The sequence below is a fragment of the Acanthochromis polyacanthus genome, chromosome 23 (assembly GCF_021347895.1).
Source record: "Acanthochromis polyacanthus isolate Apoly-LR-REF ecotype Palm Island chromosome 23, KAUST_Apoly_ChrSc, whole genome shotgun sequence".
NCBI lineage: Eukaryota > Metazoa > Chordata > Actinopteri > Pomacentridae > Acanthochromis > Acanthochromis polyacanthus.
This window is the reverse complement of record NC_067135.1, coordinates 20,502,331-20,519,844: the sequence shown is the minus strand read 5'-3', so window position 1 is coordinate 20,519,844 and position 17,514 is coordinate 20,502,331. Positions and strand designations below refer to the sequence as shown.

The following is a 17,514-nucleotide window of genomic DNA, read 5'->3' as shown; positions in this document are numbered from 1 at the left end:
TTTGGCGTAAAAGCAACACAGCTCATCACCCTGAACACACCATCCCCACTGTCAAACATGGTGGTGGCAGCCTCATGGTTTGGGCCTGCTTTTCTGCAGCAGGGACAGGGAAGATGAATGGAGCCAAATACAGGAGCATTCTGGAAGAAAACCTGTTGGAGTCTGCAAAAGACCTGAGACTGGGACGGAGATTTATCTTCCAACAGGACAATGATCCAAAACATAAAGCCAAATCTACAATGGAATGGTTCACAAATAAACGTATCCAGGTTTTAGAATGGCCAAGTCAAAGTCCAGACCTGAATCCAATGGAGAATCTGTGGGCAGAGCTGAAGACTGCTGTTCACAAACGCTCTCCATCCAACCTCACTGAGCTCGAGCTGTTTTGCAAGGAAGAATGGGCAAGAATTTCAGTCTCTCGATGTGCAAAACTGATAGAGACGTACCCCAAGCGACTTGCAGCTGTAATTGCAGCAAAAGGAGGTGCCACAAAGTATTAATGCACGGGGCCGAATAATATTGCACGCCCCACTTTTCACTTTTTTATTTGTTAAAAAAGTTTAAAATATCCAATAAATTTCGTTCCACTTCACGATTGTGTCCCACTTGTTGTTGATTCTTGACAAAAAATTACAATTTTATATCTTTATGTTTGAAGCCTGAAATGTGGCGAAAGGTTGAAAAGTTCAAGGGGGCCGAATACTTTCACAAGGCAATGTATATATATATATATATATATATATATATATATATATATAGAGAGAGAGAGAGAGAGATTTCTAATCTCAGTGAGACTTTCTGGTTGAATAAAGGTAAATAAATAATAGATGTATTTATTTGCAATGCTTGCATTAATACGTATCTTCAATCGAACACTATAATAATATATTTATGAACGAAAAATAATAAAATGAAATAAAACAGGCCATTTTTAACAGAATTCTTTAAATAGATTATTATTAATAATAATAATAATAATAATAATAATAATCTGTAGATAATTGTCTACACAAATACAGAATTTTGGTCTTGGAAAAAAAAATAAAACGACATTTTAATATATTTCCAATATCCTACCCTGTGAACTAAGTTCGTTGGTTCAGCAGTAAGTTCTTCCATACTTGAGCAGATGTGTCCAGAAAGCAGAAGTCCAGCAGCCAGGCCTCAGTCGCTCCCGCCCCCGCCTCAAACTGCTGATCCACGGAGGAGTCGTGTTGCACCGACAGACACGGGGCGGGACTCGATTCTCACATCCGCTAAATTGTTGCAAAACGCCCGACCTGCAGCCCGGAGTCAGTGGGTAAAGTCAAACAAAACAGGGGCAAGAATTTGAAGAAGTCCGTCGTTGAACTTGTGGCGGATCTTGGGATGATGGCAGGTAAGAAGACTTTGTGGTTCGAAGAGAGGCAGAACCGTTAGATCCGTGCTGTCTACACAGAGTAATGAAATCCAGATGTTGTCCGCTGCTAAATAACAGCAGCCGACTTCAAGCTTTTTTTTCAACCTGATTCTGTTAAATGTCCATACGTAACGGACAAACTGAAGAAATGACTTGGAAATACAACATCACTAAGCATATATATTGAGTGCATTGTTAGAAGTCAGCATGTTTTGGACTGTGGGAGGAAGCTGGAGAGCCCAGAGAAAACCCACACATGCACAGGGGGAACCAATGCAAAGTACATGCAGAAGGTGGGGAGGCGAACCAGGGATATTGGATTCCATTACAGATTCTATGTAGACTAGCGTACTTGCTGTAACTGCATAAATTGAACTTTATTCTATACTACAATACTAATATTAACTCTTTTACCTTTTGTATGTTTTGATATCAAATCATGTAAAGTTATTGCCATATGTATTGCTAATGTAATTATATTAATTATAGTAACCTGTAGGGGAATACTCAAGTATCTGAACATCTGAACATTGTACATAATTCTAAATGTAGTTTCCAACACTGGTTTCAGAGGAAGCAGCAATAGTTGAAGAAGACATCAGTCCAGCTCAGATCTCTGGTTCTGAGAATCCTCTGGTTGCAGTCACCTTCCAGAGAAATGTTCACAGGAAACAGAAGTACCTGGAAGCTGAGCCGAAAGCTCTGGGGGTATGCCGTGTTTGTGTGTTTAAAACTCTGCATGATCTGTATATTGTGCAACCTTAACACAAATGATTGTTTCTATGTGTTTCAGATCACTCAGGTTGGCCTGAGTATGTATATGATCATCTGTGTAGCTGTATTTCAGGCTAAAGGCCTTACTAGTCTGGACACTGACATACCATTCTTCATTTCATCTCTGCTGGTAAGCATGCAAAGAACTCAAATATAAACAGTGAAGTTAGGGGATAGCAAACATCTACAATGAGACAATAATCCCTTGTCAACCATTTATACAGTTTACATTATTTATATTAACAATCAAATTCATATTATGTCGCACTTGGTGTAACTAATTATTTTTTCACTAAAGCAGTAAATTTGTTGGATTCCTCAAGTGCTTGTTTTTAACAGTGCTCCAAGGTCAGAAGGTCAAAACTGATTTGAAAGTTTTTATCTTAAAAGTGTAAAGTGTCATGCTGAGCCCAAGTATATTTTTGTATTCATTTTTGTAATTGCACGTGCTGCACTAAAATAACAAAGAGCAATGTTAGAATTTCCTATTTGACTTGGTGGTGTAAGGATTGTCTCACTGTTATAATGCAAAAAACAACAACAACAGACAACCAGGCACAGGGACATCGTGGTGTGTCCTTTCTGCAGTTGAACCTTTAGTATTTGTACCATTCATAAAGACAATGTATAAGCAGAACCAGAGCATGAGAATGACATAGCCATTTTAGATTCAAGACAAAATTTATCCAATTAGCCTTCCAAGGCAAAGTATAACTGATGAGGGGTTCTGAGACAGTCACCTCAACTTCTCAGTCCTGCTGCTATGCTACATGCATGCAGTTTTCCAGGACAAACTTTCAAATTGTGAAGCCAGAAGGTCTCACAAACACACACTCTGCTGCAACACATCGATTCTGCAGTTGCTGGAAAAAGTCCCAAAGCTTCCAAAAGATAATGGATACTCTAAAAAGCTTTGGCTTGTCCTGAGTCAAAACTGCTTTAGCTTAGAATATGAACAAAACACTGCAGAGTCCATCCATGCATAACTGAAAAACAGTGAAGTTGTGCAACTTTGCGCAATAACTAAAAGCATGTGACTTTGATTAGTGACTATTGTGCTGACTGAATTGGGTTTGGTAGGCGTCAGTCAGTAAAACGTTAAAGTGGATAAGGACCATCAAATCATAAAAATAACTTATCTATAGGGACAGATATTAATATCTTCTGTCAATGTTTGTAAAAAAAATCTAAATTGATTCAGCAGATTTTGTGTAGTTATAATAGTTAATGCCACACCCTGAACATATTACAAGCAATAGGATTTTAGTATGTGGCAAAATGTGCCATGTAAGTGCCAAGTTGTATAATAGTGTTTGAAAAATGACCCATGTGTATGAGGTCTAAATGCTGTTTCGGCCCTTTATTTATCTTTCTATGATTTCCTGCTCCAACATTTCTTAAGCAGCAGCAATTTCTCTTTTTTTCTGTAAGCTGATAAAGTTCCAGACTGGGGTCTGATGTTTACAGTATTTTGATTTTGTGGTCTTGCTCTCTTTACAGGTGGTAATAGCTGGGAATGTGGCTATAGCAGCACAGAACCTCCATCTGCCAACAGTGAGTCAACTGCTGGACAGTAGAAGTACAAGAGTCTCCAACTCTTAACTGTTAACAGTATTAGTAACAGTATAAAACACCTTCAAACTACAGATATAAGCCACTGGATTTAGAACTGCAAGCACAAAGTACCACGACAATTAGGACAACACTGTCTTAGTGGACTCTTCCTGTCAAAAAAAGAACTACAGTACTCTCAGTGTCTGCCACTTCCTCTACGACATGACTCATTCTGTAAGGCTGAATGGAGCTGGTTGTTACATAAGTCCACTGACATTCTCATTGGGCTTATCCATATGTACCAGACTATGCTACGTTGCTCTTTTTGCTGACCAGGCTGACAGTTAATCATCGGGCTCTTTTGAGATGAACTGTTCTTTATACAATAATTGACAGTTTCCCACAGCCTTCAGTCTGTACAGGAGGTTACAGAAATGCACTGATTTATTGAAATGCTACCAGACACATAAATACATTTTTACACAGTCTCTGATAATTAGGACAACTTGTCTTATTTTTGTACATTCCTTAAATGACAGATGTTAGAACTATTGTATTTTATTTACTACAGAGGCATTAATTTAAATCTTGAACAGATGAGATGTTAATTTCTCTTTACGAAACACAACAATAACAAAGCATCAGATGCTGAAATCCTACCAGAGAAATGATAAGTTCTGTTTTAAGAAAAAAATCTGAACTGAGCCATGTTGGTTTTTAAAATAGATGACTTTTCAAATTGAGACAGATCAATTTGAAAAGTCATTTGAAATGTAATTTAAGACACGGTAGTTTATTAAAATGCTGTACTGGTGACCAGTGATCTCAGCAGAACCTCAGTTTACCATGAATTCTCATGTAAACCAGCATCAGATCAGCATGTATAGAAATGAGCTGATCTGTTCTTCTCAAACTACATAAATACTTTGAAAACATTAACAAATCATCAAACACGCAAGAAAGAAATACAAGATAATTTATCGATTGACCCGAGTGAGGATAAAGCGGTGTATAGAGAATGGATGGATGGATTTGTCAGGTATTTAGACTGTAAGGGCTTCACATCTAGCTACAGATGTTACTGTAAGAATTCTCACATCCCTTACCTGAAGATTCTATTGTTCTGTAGTGAAAGCAATAAATTAGTCAAACATTAATATGCATTAAACTAAAACGATATACAGTATGTAGTGTAGAACTCCCAAGTTTGGTAAAGGAACAGGGAGCAGAAGTGAAACTAACTGCTCATACTGACTTTCATTTCAGGATGTAAATGTGACGTCCATCTTCTTTTCTTTGCTCCCCACTCTGTGAATGTCTCCAAACTGCACATTGTGTGCCATTTTGAAGAGATTTTTTTTTGTCTCAGCTAAGGGCCTGTTTGGGAATGCAGATTGTGTCATGCGGCGCCTCCATCTTCAACATAATCTGCAGTGTGATTAAAATGGAAGGGACGCCCTACTATTGCTGGAGTTATTACTATGACCGCGACAACACAGTTCATTATGGCGAAATCTGCCGTAAAATTGAGGTGAGCAATAACGGTGTAATCTATAAAGAACATTTTCATGTTTTGCATTAAATCAGTTGATGTGGGAATTTAAGAATAGCATGAAAACAATAATTCAGTCCAAGCTTGTAAATCTTATCCAACTTACAGAATATCCACTCCCATTTTTTTGCTGGGAGCGTGCTCATCCAAGCTACTCTGTTGGCTATATCTGCCACATTGGCAGCCTACAGCTGCAAGGTGGCCAACTGTTGTGGTCCAGCTCCCAAAATGGTGAGTAGATGCTGATGACTGCTGCAACAATTCCATCAGCAAGGTCCTCTGATTGACAGGTTTCCTGAGTTATGTTTTCATATATATACCGATAGAATTAAAACCGCTGAAAAGTGAGTAGCATTATTTCATTACAGTGGAACTTGTCAAGGTGCCAGGCTATACTAGGCAGCAAGTCAGTGCTTGAAGCTGCCAGTAGGATCTAAGAGACTTTGACAAGGCAAAACTTGTGATGGCTAGACGACTGGGTAAAAACATCTCCCAAACAGCAGATCTCGTGGAGTGTTCCTGATATGCAGTAGTTCGTACTTGACAAAAGCGGTCCAGTGAAGGACAACTGGTGAAGTGGCAACAGGGTCATAGGCATACTAATGCACTGACTTTGTCTCCAAATTACCCTGATCTCAAGCCAATCAAGCATCTGTGAGATGTGCGTTTCATGTTGTGGCTGATCAGTCCATACCAAACACACAATGTAAATGATCACTGACGAATTCTGTCCAACCTTCAAAACAGGATCAGTCCAATAATGTTGGTAAATGTAAGCGGAATACCATTATAGCCCTCAGACTGAATAGTTTCACAAAGATTATACAATAATAAGTGGCTTATGTTGTTTTCCCCCTTGTTTTCTGTCCCTTTCAGCCAGTGATCACTGTACAAGCTCCCCCAGTTCAACAGTGAAGAGACAGACGAGATGAGTACAGAGGACTGATGTACAGCTGGAAATAAATGCCACAAAAGTTAAAGCTGCACTAATCAATATTTTTATATTAACAAATCAAACTACTATGTATTATATCACAGGGGTAATGAACCTACAGAGAATTAATTTCAACTATGCAGTTACTCTCATCACTGTTAAGTTTATAAATCCTCATTTAGCTTCTTGTTTATGTCTGCAAGGCAGTTGTCTTTACTATTATCAACCCTTCTTTAGACCTGACAAAGCCACTGTGCACTATCTGCTCAGTACTGCAGACAAGGCTCGGAACTAACTGGTGGAGTACGTAGGAGCTAAGTTTGCTAACATATTTTCCACAACCTTATAGGGTGACAGTATATTAATGCTGTGTCTATAACTTGATCTACTGCCCTCTAGCGGCTAATCCAAGTGTAAGAAAGCAACGAGTGATCCAAAGTTCTAGGACTGGTCATGGTGCACAGACCACATCACAGTGAAGAATGTAACATGGTAGCAGTAACCGTCTTGAGTCACGTGGCACGGTGCTATCAACAGCAAGACTCGTGTTCCACATGTGTCTTTGATCCCCGTTCAGTGCGCTTTTGTCATGCCTGTATGGACTGCAACCTGGAGAAGAGAAGAAAACATCATATTCTGTGTCAATCAGCAGCTGGTATCACCTAACCTTCATGTGGAGGACCGTCACTGGTGATGAGAGGTGGGTTTGCAGCTAGCACCAAGAGAAGAAACGGCAATTGATACAATAGAAGAAACACAATGTCCTACACTGGACAAAGCAGGTCAGGCCAGAGGCAATGGGAGCATGCTTCTTGTTTTCTTTAACATTCATATGATTGTGTACTGGACTTTTTGGCCACAATGAAAGTAAAGTTGAAAGGTTGTTCAAAATTTAGGAGATTGAGCACACATTGGAGACTGTGTTTGAAGCTAGAAGTGCCGGATCACTAAACAAGAAGACTGCTTATACACTTATATGGGGAGGCAGCCAAATTTAACTCTGTTACGGTTTTTGTTTACCTTTTTACTTTTTAATCACCCCTTAGCACCTCAGTACTACCGCCCTCACGAACCACTCACTTGTATGTAATCACGCTAATAATTAATCATACAGTTTTTATCAGTTAAAATGTTGCAGCTGGCGCAAACACCTGAAATATGTCGAGAATGAAATTGCATATACAATACATAAGTTTTGATGATTTGGGTTTCAAGTGCACGAAATAACTTCAAAATATAAATGCATCAGGAGGGAAAAGCCATACAATCAATGACGTGGCTCCTTAAACTCTTGTTATACAGCAAAATCTATCTGAAGTTTATTAACATTAACAAACATTAGCCACCAAAAGCTACTGATTATACAAAATAAAGTGAGGCTGTAGCAGTTTTTTTTTTTTACAAATTAAATTTTTCTTGTCAAAGTAACGCCTTAAAAGTGGCTTAGCCTCATGTTAACATGTCATTAGAAATATCTATACATTAGCTATGTATAAGGTGTTGCCAGGATGCCTTGCCACTGAGCGCAAGGCATTAAATACATCACAGAGCGTAAGTAATGCAACTAACTCTGTTAAGATTACAAATAAATGTAGTTTTAACTGTGCAACATGGGTAAAACCCCAAATTAAGGCACAATAATGTTTTTATGAAAATATGTTTGTTCAAATTGTTTTCGCTATTCTGTTGATCGCAACCTTAATCATGCTTTACTGTGTCATTTGTAATGAACAAGTACAAATATAAAACATCAACAGACATAAGTTCCACTGTTTTTATTTTATTGTTTTTTTAACAGACTATCACACATGTATCTCTTAGCAGCTCTGTCTTTTTTTACTGAACTCTTCATACATGCTAATCTACAGTATACAAACCAAATGAGTACACAGATAGACAGACAGATTAAACCTTTATTGATCCCGCAGCGGATAATTTTCAAATATATAACCGTGCAATATCAATAAAATGTGAAATGATTAAAAATTCTATCAACTCTTAGTAATTATGCTACTGCTAAGTTGAACAGCATAATATAATGCATGAAAAATTAAAATTAAGTTAAATTTACTACATGAAAATTATCGGCCACTCAGTCGAAACTGAATATTACATTCAGTTTCATCATAGAGATTCAAATCTTTTTTTCAATACTATGTATGTTGACCTTTGATTGGGATGGCTGACACTATCCTACTCATCACTGAGGATACAAGTGTTGTACACATTTCTGAATAGACTTTTTGTCATTTTCAGAGACTATTTTTTCAGCCTGTTTTTGCTCGGCAGTACACTTTTCTGATTTTGATACCTCCTGATCACTACTCCAACTGTGTGCAGAGTTTCAGTTGGTCACAGATCTTCCTTGTGTTTTTTCCATCTTTGTGGAGTGTCACAATCAGATCTTAACATTTCAGTGAATACATAGGCACAGTCCACATCCAAAAACAATAAAATTCTGGCATCCACAGGTCATTCTGTAACTGAATGGAAATCACAGGTGTACCTGAGTTGGTCTCAGTGATCATAAGTTTTCTAACTGGTGTCAGGGATTATCAATCACTTGATGTTTGAGTGATAGGTGTGTTTACTTATTTTGTATGCTGCACATTTTTGCCAACTTTCCTATAAAAAAACCTAATCATTGCTGGTGTAGCCAGCTGCTTTCATAAGCCTCATAAAAGCTAAAGAGAGATCACGAGTAATCACGGTGTGACAAGTGGCTTTTTGTTGAACGTAAACTCTAAAAATGGTTTTGTCCATTTTTTCAAAAGGACGACAAACGTACTACACCCAAGCAGAAACAAGTTCACTGAACACTATTCAGGGGAAAGACACAAAGAATTACAGGAATAATTTGTTATAACCACAGAATATCTGCAATGTTTGTAGTTGGTTATCAACTTAATAAGAGCATCCATAGCCTATTTACTATCAATAGAACAAAAATGTCTATCACCAGTTACCAGACTTTAATTTTTGCTGTTGTTAATTCTGCTTTCTATACAACCAGAACCAGCATAAACAATACAAAAAAGTAAAAGAAAAGCAACATCAATTTACAATAAATTAATAACTTGACATTTTTTTTGCATGGGTAGGCTCCTATATGAAATCAGTAAAGTATAAAAAATTGTTTTTATTTGTCACACAATTAATTAAAAATGTATTTTATAGAAATATGGAATACATTAAAAATTACTTTTGCAAACATGATTAAAAAGATTAAATTCATGACAAAATATTAAAAATAAATCACATTTCTATACAATACTGTTCAGGTTAAAAAGCAAACTCCATTGCACATAGTGCTCCTGATATTCTGACAGTGCGACATTTTAGAAATTTAGGAAATTCACTTTTGCGGGGTACACTTGTTCATATCTGCAGTTCATCTGCCCAGTGGCTCTGTGGGAGATCAGGGGACAAGTTAGAGAAACAAATTACAGTACCTCAAAAATGTTCATCAGGGTGTCTTGTTAGTTAGTTAGTTAGTTAGTTAATAGTTTATTTCAGACAACATAATTTCAATGCAGGTATCATTTACACAACAGTAACTGGATAGGTAGTACATGTGCTCACATGTGCTGTTAATATATTAGTTTTGGATTCTTTTGTTCAGACATTAGGTAGGCCGACTGTCAAAATCTGCCAGCTGACACACTGTCAGTGAGACGCTTCTGATGAAGGCGAGAGCGGTCGCCGAAACTGTCAAGAAAGTAATTAACATCTATTTACCTAATGTCTGAACAAAAGAATCCAAAACTAATATAAACTACAGTACATTCAGCTATGACACATGTGAGGTCTTTTGCTGTCATAGCAAACACTTTGAGTGGTTCTAGCCATGTCCCTCCTATATACATGACTTTTTTTATGATTGGAAATGACAAAAATGGATGACAAAAAATGTAAGATATTGTGTTAGAAATGTTAAATAGAGGATTATCTTAAGTGTTAATGATAAATTGTAATTCTATGGGTTATTTTTTCTTACATTTACTAATATTCGCTGCAAAACAATCGTGCATGTCTGAATATATTCATATACCTTGAAACTGTCAGTTTTTTGGACTTTTAACTTTTTACAAAGATTTTAAAAATCAGCAAAAATTCAACTATATCAGGAACATCTCGAGCAGGTTGTATTATTTTTTGTCACTTGTTTATGTCATTTCAATCAAGAAGGTAGCTTTTGGTAGAATAAAAATTCACTTCAAGTCAAAACTTGGAATGAATAATTTTGAGCTTAACTGTATATACAGTGGATATAAAAAGTCTACACACCCCTGTTCAAATGCCAGGTTTCTGTGTTGTAAAAAAATGACAAGATGAATAATTTCACAACTTTTTCCACCTTTAATGTGACCTATAATCTGTACAATGCAACTGAAAAACAGCTTAAAACCTTTAAGGGAGGTGAAGTAAAAATAAACAACTGAAATAATGAGATTGCACAAGTGTGCACACCCTCTTCTAACTTGGAATGTAACTGTTCAGATTTAACCAATTACATTCAAACTCATGTTAAATTGGTGTCAGCACACACTTGTCGCCATTTAAAGTGCCTCTGATTAACCTCAAATATGTTTAGCTGTTCTAGTAGGCTTTTCATGACATTTTTGTAGCTACAGCTTCAGCACAAGCCATGGTCCGCAGTGAGCTTCCAAAGCATCAGGGGGATCTCATTGTTCAAAGGTATCAGTCAGGTGAAGGGTACAAAATAATTTCCAAGGAAATAAGTATACCATGGAACACAGTGAAGACAGTCATCAAGTGGAGAAAATACGGTGACATTACCAAGAACAGGATGTCTGTCCAAAATTGATAATGAGACGAGAAGAAAACTGTCACAAATCAGGGCTGAACCCGAGCAGAGAACCACACGACCGAGGCCGAGACCGGTTTCAACAGGTTTTATTGAGGGAAGGAGTGAGGGAGTACGGGGGGGTGAGGAGTCAGACCCGAGAGGGGTGCGTGGGGGGAGGTCCGGGGGTCCAGGTAGGGAGATCCGGGGTTCCAGGCTGGAAGGTCTGGGGGTCCAGGCCGGGAGGTCTGGTCCGGGAGGTCAGGTCAGGAAGGACTGGAGGTCCGGGGGTCCAGTCAGGGAGATTCGGAGGTCCAGTCACGGAGGGGTCCATAGGTCCGGTCAGGGAGGTCCAGTCAGGGAGGGCCGGTCAGGGAGGTCCAGAGGTCCGGCCAGGGTTCACGAGGCAGGAGGGGAGCCAAGGCGGGGAACCAGAGAGGGACGAGGTTTGGCGGGCAGGGCAGGAGGGAGTCCAGACAGCTGGGTCTTGGTGTGGTCAAGTTTGACAATCTGGCAGGGTGTGGAAGGATGAACCGGTCTTTTATTGCTGGTGTGGAGTAATCAGGAACGAGCCACAGCTGTGCGGATCCCGGGGAGGCGGCTGATTACCGAGTGAAGGCAGCTGTGTGGCCGCGCTCCACCCGGTGCAGCGCTGGGGAGAGAGAGGAGAAGGAAGAGAGACAGGAGCAGGAGTGAGGGAGAGAGGAGAAAGAGGGAGAGACACAGGGGGGAGACAGATGGCAAAAAGGTAATGGGAGCCAGGTGGGGTGGGGGTGAGGAGGGAGCCCTGACAAAAACTGGTCAGGGAGGCTGCCAAGAGGCTGACAGCAACATTGAGGAGCTGCAGGAATTTCTGGCAAGTACTGATTGTGTTGTATATGTGACAACAATCTCCTGTCTTCTTCATATGTCTGGGCTATGGGGGTAGGAAGGCAAGATGGAAACCTTATCTTATGCAGAAAAACATTCATTTCGCAAAAACACATTTTAAATCTCCCAAACGAGTGGGAAAATGTGTTACGGTCCGATCAAACCAAGGTTGAACTTTATGGGCATGATTCCAAAAGGTATAATTGGGGAAAAAACAACACTGCTCATCAATAAAAGAACACTATAGCTACAGTGAAGCATGGTGGTGGCAGCATCATGCTTTGGGGCTGTATTTCTTTAGCTGGAACTGGGGTCTTAGTCATGGTAGAGGGAATTATGAACAGCTCCAAATACTAGTCAGTGTTGGCACAAAAACACTGACTAGTATTTCACTGACATCTTCAGGCTTCTGTCAGAAAGCTGAAGATGAAGAGGAACTTCATCTTTCAGCACGGCAATGACCCAAAGCACACATCCAAATCAACAAAAGAAGTGCTTCACCAGAATAAGACTGAGGTTTTGGAATGGCCCAGCCAGAGTCCAGACCTGAATCCGATCAAACATCTGTGGGGTGATCTGAAGAGGGCTGTGCACAGGAGATGCCCTCGCAGTCTGTCAGATTTGGAGCGGTTTTGCAAAGAATAGTGTGCAAATATTGCCACATCAAGATGTGCCACGCTGATAGACTCCTACCCAAAAAGATTGAGTGCTGTAATAAAAGCCAAAGGTGCTACAGCAAAGTATTAGATTAACGGTGTGCATATGTATGCAACCACTCTATTTTAAGTTTATTTTTCACTTTTCCCCTTTAAAGGTTTCAGTTTGTTTTTCAATTGTGTTGTACAGGATATAGGTCACATTAAAGGTGGAAAAAGTTGTGAAATTATTTATCTTGGTATCATTTTTTTTACATCACAAAAACCTGGCATTTGAACAGGGGTGTGTAGAGTTTTTGTATCCACTGTACACATAGACCACATCCTTTTGTAACTAACTTGGGAAGCAGATGGTGTGATCTCCTCCAGGTCTCCAAAGCAGCCATGTTTATGGCGGATGAGGCTGCCCCACAGCACTGAGTGATGACAGGCTGGACACTGTCCCTCCACTGGTAGCAGGTGGGAAGGCTCTGACTTTAGGAAATATCTGGCAATGCAGATTAAATGACTGCTCATCCCACAGGATGGGTGGAAACAGCTCAGCTTCTCTGATACCTGGGGAGCAGAAGTGACAATGATGGACCAACCAACCAGTTAGGACTTATCTAGGTTATCTGCTATTTGACAAAAACAATACAAAAATTTAATAAAAAGCAATATTTGGACATGAGACATATGACAAAATGTTTCACATGATATGTCAATGAATATTACCAATAACCTTTCCATTATTTCCAGTCAGGGGTCTTCTAGTCGTTCACTGAAACTGTATGACTACTGTAAGGACAATTTTCAAGTTGTGAACAGCACTGTGATGAGTCCAGTCTTTGTATGAGTTGTTGCTTAGCAGTTGAGAGAACCGAGAGGTGCACTATGAATTGACATTCATGTGGTAATGAGGTATGTTGAATTGTCAGTGTCACGAAGGTGGCTGACCAGGCAACACCACCGTGGCAAGTTACAGTGTTATGCCAAATTATATGCCCCCCTGCAGAAATGAATCTGGTCATTTGATAGAGTGGTAGCTACTTACTTTTTCACACAGGGTAAAATGGGCTGTACGGCATTTTGCCATCAATAAATGAAATCATCATCTGAAAACTGCATTTTGTGTTTTCTTGGGTTGTCTTTGTCTATATTAAAATTAGTTTGATGATCTGAAACATTTAAGTGTGACAAATATGCAAAAATAGAAGACGTCTGTAGGAGGGCAAATACTTTTGCAAGGCACTGCATGCTGCCAGCTAACGTGTTCAGAGTTTCACTTCCTGAGTATCATGTTTAAACATATGAAGTTTAAGTGACTGCACTGAAAGTTTATGGAGTGGTACAACAAAATTACTTAAGCGAAACAAATATTTTTATTGCAACTTTTATGCCTTGCATCATTTGCAGTAACTGCTCTGTTCATTGTAATACAGGTTTATATTCAGCATAGTTCTCTGTTATAACAGCCTGATCCTGTTAAATGAAGCATGTGGCACATCAGTCCAGTTTGTGCAGAAGAAGAGGCATGACCAGTCCAATACTTATTTATGTGAACACACACACAGTGTGATGAAGAATGCCTTGGTAAACTCTGAGTGGGGTTTTAGATTCTGTCAAAGCAGATAACTGAAGGAAAGCCTGGTTTTGTAAAACTTGCTTCGTAGTACATCCGTCAGGCAGCTGTTAAAACTAATGCAAAGTGTGCAGGATAGGGTAGAGCAAACCTGATCACACACAGCTTGAGGTTAAGCTCTGCAACTTAGAGCCTGCGCGGGAGATGGAGTCAAGTAGCCTAGCTTAGCCTGAAGCCTAGGACCAACAAGGATTGGCTCTGCCCAGCTCCAATATCAGACTTACATGAGATTTTAATTCTGATTTATTAACACATTGCATTTTGTTTGTTTAGTCTATACAAAACAGATGTTATAAGGTAGTAATAATGAGCTCTAAAGCAACTCTACCTTGACCAGCCCCTTGCAGAGAAAACACCTGGATGTATCTCCTTCCCCTGCAGACTGTAGCGGCAGCTTCTTCTTGGCCCTCACACTGCCAAAAGCGATGGGGATGTGCAGAGGAGGCTGAAGACTGGGCTCAAAGTCCATCCTGTACTCCTGTTTGAGCCAGCGGACTGTCAGAGGCAGTCGGTTCCACGGTGCCACCCGCAGCATGTTAGACACGACGCGCCAGTGGAACTGCAAACTTGACTCTTTTCTAGAGCGACGAGAAACATGGGAGAGCCGCCTGGAGGAGTGGGGATGCTGCCACGCCCACTCAAACTGACACAGACATTTCAGAATTTCAGTCATTTTCTTTGAAAAAGGAAAAGGATGCCATGTGGAATGGCCACATTGCTATCTGTCTGATTGACAAAGTCAAACACAACACATGCAAACAAACCAGTGTGTGCAGATGAATATGCAGCCCGCAAAGCATCCCCTGATGGAGACCACTAATGCAGGTAGCAAAATATCAATTCCAGGCAGATCATTTCTGTGCATACTTTTAAACAGACTGAAAAGAAAATTTACATTACTTTATATGAAAATCTGTTTCATTGAAATTTTTTGTCCCAATACACTGCTTGGTTTGTGGGACTTACTTCCCTGAATAGACATATTAATTATAAATACGGCAGGCTGGGAAAAAAATTGGATTTATCCTTCAATAATTAACCAACTATCCATGTATGATAAACAGCAATTGGTGTAATCAAATATGTCAGATGATGGATTCATCCTCAGTTTCTAATAAAATCTAATGATAATCTAATTAAACATTATTTTTCTTTGCATTAAAAAATGGCATAAATTTTTTTTTAATGCTGCCACTGAGAATCAAATTTAATGATTCTTAATGCCATTTAAGGCCTTAATTTTCACAAAATCTATTTAATGACTATTAATGTTTTTTAATGCCCTGCAGAAACCCTGTATAAGCAACAGAACTAAACTTGAGAACTCAGTCCTTTTGTTCTCTTCCGTGTTTCTAATTTATCAGATGAACAATGAAGGTCAAGCAAATGAGACTGAAAAGCTGTAGCAATGTTTCAGACGCAATTATCCCACATAAGAAAACAACATCATCACTGTGTTCTTCTCTGTGAAGTAACTCTGATGCTTCAGTTTAATGATGACATGAATAGAAATAGGGAATCTCCACAATAAACAATCTGCCTAATGTTCAATGGCTATAATTATTATTATTATTATTATTATTTCTGTTTCACAATGTAACCATTAAACAAATACACTTCACCTTCATTTCATTTCTGTCTCTTCAGGCCATTGACAGCTGTAAAACCAAGTTTCTTACTGACACCAGTCTGTCTGCACTACACGCTGACCAAGACAAGATTTTTGTGAACCAAACCAGTGTAATTACTTTTGTTAATAACCTAGTAATGCCATACTGACTGAAATTAAGTTTCTTTAACCATCCATGATATGAAAAACATGTCTGCGACTCTCTGGTGGAAGAAATATGGTACAATGACAAAGCTTCAAAACTTAGTCTGCATGTGACTGAAATAATCTGACAACATGGTATTTTACAGGCATTTTTGACATATAAGTTATATGACATAACTTAAGTGGAAATAATTAATTATTCTAGTATGGCTATGGTGACTTTGTGGGGGTTAAAAATGAAATGGTTGTTTGTTTGTTTTTTAGCATCGGACAGCAAACAAATGTTGCAGCATGATGTGTTTGAGTTATTTTGCAGTGTGACTGTTACGCATCACAATGTCGACACTGACACAATACATCATACTCTGCCCAACTGACAGCGATTTCAATAATGAGATACTGGTTAAAGTAATTATTAAACAGAAATGCCAGATGTTTTGAAATGTGAGGATTAGTATTATTGTGAATTGGAAAAGAGCCAAAACTTCATTCTTGGAAACAACAGACCAAACAACTGGCCACTCTTGACCAAAAAACATCTGTCAAATATCAGTTCCTAGGTGCTTTCCAGCGATTTTAGCATCTGCCAATGTTTCTCAGCAGAATGACTAAAATGTTTGATTCTTGAGTATTTGGGCTTAACCATATCTGAAAAAAGAAATTGTGTTGGGGCGTTTATGTAGCACCACAATGCTTCAATTATTTTGGTCACTTGATCATGATAGCCTATTCAAAGCACGTCTTTGGTTCCCCTAAACAAAACACTGGTTAAGTTCATGAACACCTAGAAAAATGTCAAGCTGTAAAACATTCACGCTTCAATTCCAGTGTGTCGTTCTGGTCAAAATTTTGGAGCCTGTACACCATACATTTTGACCTTTGATGCATTTGATTAATTTCTATCAGAGATATAATACTGTTCCAGAGTCACATTAAAAAAACAGATACTTACCCTCAAAGCAGCAATATCAGAAGGAAAGCCATGCATTATTAAGATCATCTCCCTGAGCAAAATAGAGGAACATATGGGGATTAATTATGTGATTCGTAAGAGTGTTTATCGTGTGGTACAGAACAGTAGGTCAGGATGTCACACCATGGTCCTCTGCCACTGGTCCTTTTGGCTCCCCCTCTGTGTCGTCCAGCGTTGTGCTGTCCGATCCGCCGCTCTGGGTTCACAGTGAAGCCGATGTAGATACGGCCTTTGAATTTAGGATTAATACAGTACAGCATGTACACACCGAAGAAGCTCTCTACCTCTACTACCATTATTCAAGGAAACAGGAAGAGTTTTGCTAGGTACTGCTTTTACCTTAGACAGAATATACATGACATGTACTATCGAGTGTTAACTGGAACACAACTTAACAGATGAGTTAAAGACTGATTTGTAAAGCCACACACAGAAAGGCAAAAGACTCAACAATGAGAGTACCGCCACTTTCATGACATGACTTTTGTACTGCGTGCCGAAAAAATTTCGAGCATAGTTAGCCACCGCTAACAACTGTTTATGTTCGCATGTCAACAGTGTCTGGTTTAGTAGCCTATAAAGCTGCCTGATAAAATACTT

General features: G+C 39.1%; 2 protein-coding genes across 2 annotated transcripts; one reads left to right on the top strand and one right to left on the bottom strand.

Annotated features, from left to right (window-relative positions):
- The first annotated feature begins 1,215 nt into the window (after positions 1–1,215).
- LOC110968156 (uncharacterized) lies at positions 1,216–7,976 on the top strand. The gene is made up of 7 exons (XM_022217998.2): positions 1,216–1,378; positions 1,971–2,107; positions 2,193–2,303; positions 3,674–3,727; positions 5,097–5,258; positions 5,388–5,510; positions 6,156–7,976. Exons 1-7 carry the CDS (start codon positions 1,369–1,371, stop codon positions 6,192–6,194), a joined length of 636 nt encoding a protein of 211 aa, XP_022073690.1. The 5' UTR covers positions 1,216–1,368; the 3' UTR covers positions 6,195–7,976.
- On the bottom strand, positions 7,974–17,476 carry slx1b (SLX1 homolog B, structure-specific endonuclease subunit). The gene is made up of 5 exons (XM_022217996.2): positions 17,038–17,476; positions 16,894–16,945; positions 14,496–14,810; positions 12,886–13,101; positions 7,974–9,621 (listed from the first exon to the last, which is right to left on the bottom strand). The coding sequence occupies exons 1-5, from the start codon at positions 17,208–17,210 to the stop codon at positions 9,592–9,594; spliced, it is 786 nt and encodes a 261-aa protein (XP_022073688.1). The 5' UTR covers positions 17,211–17,476; the 3' UTR covers positions 7,974–9,591.
- Between the last annotated feature and the right edge of the window lie 38 nt (positions 17,477–17,514).

Coding starts and splice junctions, on each gene's coding strand:
- LOC110968156 (XM_022217998.2), top strand. Junction 2,304..3,673: donor TCTTCATTTCATCTCTGCTG/GTAAGCATGCAA, acceptor CTCTCTTTACAG/GTGGTAATAGCTGGGAATGT. Junction 5,511..6,155: donor GTGGTCCAGCTCCCAAAATG/GTGAGTAGATGC, acceptor TGTCCCTTTCAG/CCAGTGATCACTGTACAAGC.
- slx1b (XM_022217996.2), bottom strand. CDS start 17,210: ATGGTAGTAGAGGTAGAGAGCTTCTTCGGTGTGTACATGCTGTACTGT. Junction 14,811..16,893: donor CTGATATTGCTGCTTTGAGG/GTAAGTATCTGT, acceptor TGTCTGTGTCAG/TTTGAGTGGGCGTGGCAGCA. Junction 13,102..14,495: donor TCTGCAAGGGGCTGGTCAAG/GTAGAGTTGCTT, acceptor TCTGCTCCCCAG/GTATCAGAGAAGCTGAGCTG.